This window comes from Vigna unguiculata, chromosome 8, assembly GCF_037176805.1.
Source record: "Vigna unguiculata cultivar grain cowpea cultivar isolate G323 ecotype 2 chromosome 8, ASM3717680v1, whole genome shotgun sequence".
Lineage (NCBI taxonomy): Eukaryota > Viridiplantae > Streptophyta > Magnoliopsida > Fabales > Fabaceae > Vigna > Vigna unguiculata.
This window is the reverse complement of record NC_140799.1, coordinates 37,063,635-37,071,750: the sequence shown is the minus strand read 5'-3', so window position 1 is coordinate 37,071,750 and position 8,116 is coordinate 37,063,635. Positions and strand designations below refer to the sequence as shown.

At 35.1% G+C, this 8,116-nt stretch overlaps 1 protein-coding gene across 1 annotated transcript; it reads right to left on the bottom strand.

The window, feature by feature from the left end:
* Positions 1 to 4,896: 4,896 nt before the first annotated feature.
* On the bottom strand, positions 4,897 to 6,717 carry LOC114195488 (HXXXD-type acyl-transferase family protein). The gene has a single exon (XM_028085975.2). The coding sequence runs from the start codon at positions 6,588 to 6,590 to the stop codon at positions 5,124 to 5,126; it is 1,467 nt and encodes a 488-aa protein (XP_027941776.1). The 5' UTR covers positions 6,591 to 6,717; the 3' UTR covers positions 4,897 to 5,123.
* Between the last annotated feature and the right edge of the window lie 1,399 nt (positions 6,718 to 8,116).

Genomic DNA, 8,116 nt, shown 5'->3' with positions numbered 1-8,116 from the left:
CGCGCATGTGATATAAAGTCTCAACTTTTCACCTTGATCAACAGAATCCAAAATCTCAGTTGCTAAACAAGAAGAGACAACGTTGAAGGATCATAATAAATGAAACAACAATAAAGTACAATTTAATAAGTACCGCTTCCTATCAAACAAAATTCAAGTGCCAAAAATTTTTACGATCACGACGTCAATGCCAAAAATCTTGTTCCTTTAAACTCAATGTATGTCCCACTCTTTTTTCCTTTTAAAACTTGGTTTTCGGATAGTATTTTTCAAAACAAAAATTCAAATATTCTACATTTCCAAAGAATTGATGGTGCAAAATTACTTCCAAAATATAATTTTCAGAGTGTTTTAAATTTTGAATATTCTAGAATGTACTTTACAAAAAAATAAAAATAAAAATATAATATATATATATATATATATATATATATATATATATATATATATATATATATATATATATAATTGAAAAGTCGAAATAAAAATCGCCGTGATGATTCGTGAGGAGGCCCAGTGTTTATTATTGAAGGCTTTCTTAAAAGCCCCATGGCAACCATGGCAAGAAGCCCGTTACAATTATGATTGTATTTCCGCAAAGCCCAAAATTGTGGCATTATCAATTGAACCCAAGAACCATATAGGTAAACAAAAGTCGAAACATGACAAAGAAAAAAAAGTACAAAAAGGACGTGCATTAACGGGATAAACTTGAAACACGAAGATAATGAAAAATAAATGAAAGAGGATGATGAAAACGATGTCGTGATAAAAAAAAAATCTGCATAGATAGATAAGAAAGTGATTTCAATGACGAATTAACATTTTTAAAAAAACAACTTTGAACTTCGTTTCACTTTATGCAAAAGATGTGCAATATTATAAAATATTTTTCTATTTTAAAAATATGAACAACCAAACAAAATATTGATTAATTAAGGTATAAATCTTGTAGAATCTTTTTACAGAAAGAAAAACTGAATTATTTTTGTGAAATGATATAGCACAATAAAATTCATACCAAATAAATTAGATCTTATATAATAAACCTTGTTATAAATTTACTTACAATGTTGCATAAATATTATTTTCATAAATATACACAAAATTGATTTTTTCATTCGGTTAAAAACTGAACTTTAAACTTGATTCAATCACACAAAATCAGAGTATAAAGTGATTTGTGTACTTGTTTCGGTACATCCAATAAGTTTCACATCGCTTAGGAGTCAAGGTCAAATAAAATTTAAATATTTTTATCTCCCTCTATCCTCTGAGATACCTTTTAAGGACAAAATCGTAATGGAGCTCAAACGTTCAGAAACGAACAATAACTCAAGTTATACATACGTAGCTAAGACGATTGACTTTGATTGAAATTTTGGCATGTTTGGAGATAGAAGAAAACAAAGTGAATATAACTTTGTGGTTTAAAATGTGATTGAAAAAGAAGTCTATGTTGAAAGAAGTTGGTGAAGGGTAGGGTGGGCGGTGTGCGGCTGTTTAATTGACTGAAGGGGTTGAGGTATGACCCATAAGAATGAATGGAAAATGGTGTGTGAAATGATGTTGACCTATGGTTGCAGATACGTTTGGGGTTTAAATTTTGGGTTGCAGAATTGAAAACTGCATATAAAAAGTAGTGAAAATGGATATGATTATTGAAGTTGCATGCATGCACCCAGTGGGTTCATTGTACAAGCAGTTAGCCTAGTCTATGAGATACCTCCAAAAACTTAATGGCTTCTCTATATAGCAACAGTATTTTGTGCTGACTAGTACTCTGGAAGAATATTGTAGTGTATGTCGGCATGCGCATGGGTGTTAGCTACTACGCATGTGGCGCTTCTAGAGTTTTGGTAAGTCTGGTGTGTTTCTTCATTACCATTTAATGCTATTTCACAATTATAGAATTTGATGTTAGCTTAGTTATCTTTGTTGGGTTTCTTTTCAACCAGGACTTCAACCTTTCAAAAAGCCCATTGTCCCTAAACAAATTCATCTAAATGGACCCATTTTAAAGCTAATTCCTTAACTACCACCTTTTAAAGTGTAAGGTAGGAATTTGATTTTTTTTTTTTTCGAAATTTATCGATAGATTTTGAGAATTTGATTTTTCTAGTTTTCGTAAAAGATTAATTAACACGTGATATGTCGTTTGTTACTTTTAATGTTGTCTAAAAATACAGACTAAAAATAATGATTTTGAAAGTACAGGAACTAAACAGTGACCAAATTTTGATGAAAGACTGTTTCTAAATTGTGGTCAAATTTGGGAACAAAAATATATTTTTCCCAAAAATATATTATATTTAATCGTATTATATATAAAAATTTGTTGGGACTAACAATAGTAATACTAGTTAGAAAGGTCAATGGAAAAGAAATCATGGCATATAGAAAGAGTTGTTCTCAGTAGTCATCCATCATGTGGGATATTCTTTATAAATAGTTAACTAACCGAAATGTCAAATATATTAATTAGAGAATTAAAAATATTAATTTGTGAGATTTCACATTGATATTTTTCTATTTTGAATTTCTTAATCACGGACATGTCATCTTTTATCTTTTAAAATTAAAAAATAACTAAATGAAATAAGTTATTTTGTCCCAGCAGCACATAAATATTTAAATTTAAATTATGATAATTTACGTTATATATTCTGTTCTACCATGACACTTTAAAATTGATAATTTCCTACAATTTAAATTAAAAGGTAGAAATACCAAACCTTAGGGTGCTACTACGCATGTGGAGGTTCTAGAATTTTGGGAAGTGAGGTGTGTTTGTTCATTACAATTTAATGGTATATCACAATTATAGAAATTGATGTTAGCTTTTATCTTTTGTTGGGTATCTTTTGAACCAAGAATTCCAACTTTGAAAAAAGTCATTGTCGCAAAACAAAATAATATAAATGGACCCATTTGAACAATAATTCCTTAACAAGCACTTTTTAATGTCTAAGGTAGAAATTTGATTTTTAATACATTAAAAAAAATTTGTATTTATTGATGAATTTTCACTAAAAAAACAAATTTATTAGTAAATTCAATAATTTATTGATTTTAGAATTTAAATTATGGACAATATTTTTGTCGGTAATAAATTTGTATCATCACATACATAATTTTTTTCAATAATTTATCTGATTTTGAATATTTTTGTTAATAAATTTGATGGTACAACGAGCGATAAAAATTTTGTTGATGAGATTTTTTATATACTAAAAAGAGACGGACGAGAAAAATAAAAGAAAAGAAAAAGAAAACAAATGTCCTTACCTCCCCTACACCTTTATACAAACTGTGATGTTTACTCTTACATTATTTCTTCTTCATATATACTATGCTAGATTGAGATAGTGTTTAGTCAAATTACGCTTATAAATTGTGAGAACAATTCATGTAACCCACAAAAAAATTATATTTAATCGTACTATATATAAAAATTTGTTGGACTAACAATAATAATATTAGTTAGAAAGGTCAATGGAAAAGAAATTATGGCATAAAAAAAGAGTTGTTCTCGGTACCCATCCATCGTGTTAGGATATTTTTTATAAATAGTTAATTAACCGAAATGTCAAAGATATCAATTAAAGAATTAAAAACATTAATTTATGGGATTTCACATTGAAATCCCAAACAATACTTTCAATATTAAAATACTTCTATTTTGAATTTCTTAATAACGGACATGCCATCTTTTATTTTGTAAAATTAAAAATAACTAAATGGAATAAGTTATTTTGTCCCAGGAGCACATAAATATTTAAATTTAAATTATGATAATCTACGCTATATATCTTCTTTTCTTTCGTGACACTTTAAAAAAATGATATTTTCCTTCGATTTAAATTAAAAGGTAGAAATACAATTACACCCAAAGGTTTTTTGTTTGATTTCTCCACTATCATATCATAGTTGGGACATTTGTTGCTGTTTCCGTTTATTTTGATCAGAATCAAAAAAACTCTGCAGTTATGTAACTGTCTTCATGCTGTTGTCCAAGGACAAGCCCATAGACAAAATACCCCTCTTGCTTCCTGATTTGACAAAATCACAATAATTATGTCACAGGATTAGCTTAAACTTATTTTAAGCTGAATTCATTTTCTCCAACTAACAACTTTGTTGTTATCCCAACTCCATACTATCCCATATTTTTTTCCAAGTTTGATGTCACTGCTTATTTAGCTGTATGTGTTGTGCTGAATCATTAAAAAGATAATATTTTTAATGAATTAATATAGAAAAAAAGAATTGAGTATTTTTGACAGTGTCGGGGGTATTGTCTCTCACTGTGTCTTATGTTGGGGGTGTGTGTTTTGGCCTTTTGCTGGTTAACTTAACTTCCCCGAAACGAGAGAGAGGCAAAGGTGACAGCAATACAAGTTTCATTTATGAGGGAAAGTGGAGCAAGTTGTTGTGTGTGTGTGTCCGAAAACTTTGTACATCTGAATTTGGTTGATATAAATCGTGTATGTAAGTGTGATATTGACATTGAGTGCATGTGAAGTGGCAAGGAGGATAGAATCCCAATAAAAGCGCTACACTCACCTGTCCCTAAAAATACTCACTTCAACAGTCAAGTCTCTCTAAAACGTACTCCTTTTATTCAACTCATATTATCCAGTACGGCAGTACTTTATCCCCTTTTTCTTTCAATCAAAAACCCTAAAATTTATATTAGTCTTCAACATTCACACTGTTAATTAATACCACTTTACCTCTTAACGTGCTTCATATGCTGCTACATAGAGAGAATCAAATGAATTGTGATGCTTTTTAAAACATTAAGATCCCAACTTAATTGGTGAAAATTATTTTATATTAAATTATGGTACTTTATTACAACTGTCTCTGAAAACTCTATAATGCTCGAAGAGAAAAGGGAAACCATTTTTTTGATAAGCTGAAAAACATGGACGACATCATACTCAATTAAAAACAGATAAAAAAAACGCTAAAAAAAATAACATTTTATGTCACAATGATACAGCCCCCAATCCCGAATTAAATCATCACCGCTCTCCAACCAGTCCTCCTCCCAACACGAGCATGACGTGACCATGCGAGCAAGTAGTTACGCCGGATGCACCACCTCTCGACACGTGTCACAACTGACACGTTGCATATTTCGTGAATTCTGGATCAGATTCCAGCGCCTCCATGGTTTCGGGCGCTAAAACCACTTCCAAATCGACGGTCCCGGTTCCGTCTCTTCCGGGAAACGCCGAGATCTTACCGTCGAATTTGTTCGCTCTTCCACTTCTCACCGCCAGGGGTCTCCCCCACCCGAAATTGTTATCGTACATTGGAAACCTCGGAGAACTACCCATAGTGATGGATGCACCGTCGGGGTTCCCGAGAGGGAAGCACCGGGGTTTCTGCTCCCAATCGTCTATGAAGCGCCGCACCATAGCGTCGTCGTGCGCCTTCACGTTTGCGTTCAGCTGCTCCGCGCACCACCGTAGATCCCTCGATAACACGTCGCCAGCAGAAGCATACGTTGGCACGCTCTGAATCGCGTTCCCGAAGTAGTACGGTTCCAATTTTGGTTCTATTCGATGACGACAGTTAACTGCCATTCTGAACGTCGTCGTTTTCGACGCAGGCAATTTCCTCGCGCGCGTAACCGCGCGCCACAGCAACGCGCACACCGATTGAAACGACGAAATCTCCACCGTTTCGGTAACCGTCTGCGGTTTCGAATTCGAGTTCACCTTGAACCAGTTCTCCAGAATTGTACCGGCCTTGCCGTTGCTCTCCTTCGCGTGATGAAACTGATCGTTGCTTTGCTTCCGCATCAACTCCACGGCGGTCCCGTTGTTCTCCGGCCATCGGCGGTTGTTCGTCATTGCCTTCAGCTTCTGAATCGCCTCGCGGCTGAAGCTGAAGATTCTCTCGCGCAGCGGCGCGTGAGAATCGAACGTGACCTGGGGGCCGCCCTCCGGTAGGCGGAGGACGGCGTCAGAGATCAGAGCGGATTCGCGGCTGAAGTCCGGTATATTGCGGAAGCTTTTATTAGATGCTCTGCAGAGGTGGGCGAAGGTGTTGAAGAAGTTCCAGAAGGAGGTGCCGTCGGTGACGGCGTGATTGACGGCGCAGCCGATGAAGAGGCCGTCAGCGAGTTCGGTGACCTGAACGGCGAGAATCGGGGAGTAATGGCCGGTGTAGCTGACTTTCCTGTCGAAGGTGAAGAACTCCTTGAAGCATTCGGGGACGTCGAGAGGGGACAGGAGGTCGCAGACGCGGAAGGCGGCGGCATTGGCGTGTATGAAATCGACGCCGGCGTCGTTGCAAGCGATGTAAACGTAACCGTTGGAATCGGTGGTTAAACGGCCAGCTAGAGGTGGAAAGAGAGAGAGTGTGCGAGAGAGTGCGGATTTAAGAAGAGGAATTAGAGTGTGGGATGGGATATTGGGTTGGGTAAAGAGACATCCCTTTTGGATGTAGTGGCAGGACAACATGGGAAGGTCCGAAACGGAGAGTTTGAGATTTGCCATAGTTGAGGTTTGGTCCGGGAAGACAGTGCATTTGGAGAGCAAGGTAGGTGCAGAAAGAGAAGCAGAAGAAGGCATTTTGTTATGCAAATTGCAATTGGATAAAAGAGATTTTTGTCTTTTCTCTCTTCTTCTTTTTTTCTCTCTATGGTGTGCGTAATTGGGGGTTAAGTGAGGAGTGGGGTGGGGATGGGAGAAGATGTTACAAGTGTCCCTATATATAGGCACCAACAAAGTGTCTTGATGCATGCATTTTATTTTCTCGAAGCTGGACCCTCGGTCCTGTTTGCGTTCCTTATTTTATTTATTCTTTATTATTTATTCATAATCACGATTCTGGTTGTTGTTAATCACTTATCCTTCGTCGCCTAGCCAAGCTTATTTTAACCTTTTCAACCTTTCAACCTACCTTTTCCTACTCATTGCTTAATCGCCGCGACCTCTATTCAAAACTCTCGACGCTACAATCTTATTTTGCCTAACTCAATTTCTTCAAACAAATCAATATTTTTTCCCTTTTCAATCTTAATTAGATACCGAAAGTGAGAACAGTTAAGTTAGATTTCTGACTTAATCATTCGTAACGGTTTTTCATATATGAACCGTGGATTTTGCTGACTTGCTTCCTCGCAGAAATTATCTTCCCTTGCACAGTCCAGTACTGGAAATTAGTAGCTACTAGAAGTTTGGAAAAATCAATGATAACTGGGCACTGTCGATGATCATGTTTGAAAAATCAATCATCAATTGAAACAACATTAATTATTGCAAGGGGATGATACTATTAGACACTAATAATACAATCTATTCAGTGATGAATTTGTTTTATACAAGATTCAGAACTTGTTTTTCATTCTGGAGAAACATATATAATTCAAAATGAATGATTGAGATACCATGGACAAAATTAAAATAAAGATCTTTTTTTTTTCTGAAACTCTTTCTCCATCTCTCATTCACCCTCCCCTTATCTTTCTCTCTCTGACTCTGAAACACAGAAAAGCACTTTCTTACTCCTTTTTTCCCATCTGTAAAACGTTTTATTATCTCTCCTGGATAGTAAATTTGACAGTTGGAGGGTAGTGGCAGAGACACGTGGGAGTGTGTGTGGTGGTGGATATTATATTATGGGAAGGTTGATTACGTTATTAGATTAGAGAAAAGAGAAAAAAGTTTTGGTGGATATGTTAAGTGAAAAGCAAAACAAGTATCCAAAATCCAAGAAATAAAAGATGTGATGGAAATTTGGAGATTACTATGGATCTCCCAGATTTTTCTTAAAATCCAGGAGTATCGCACACCCTATGGTGGCTGGTCTGCCCTCAAGGACACAACGCAAATATATGCCGTGCAGTACCTGATCTCATTTGTCTTCTTCTTCTTCTTCTTTCTTTCTTTCTCTTTCATCATTTCATTGTATCATCTCAAAACAATTTTTTTCTTTTTAATAAATGCACTTTCATCTTTTGTTATTAAGAAAACTAATTGACCCACGAAAAGATAATAAAAATGACAATTGTTAATTAATGAACTTGATTTGAGTCAACATAATCTGAATTTCATGTTTAGTAGTCGGAACCTTTATATAACATATATTTGGGCTT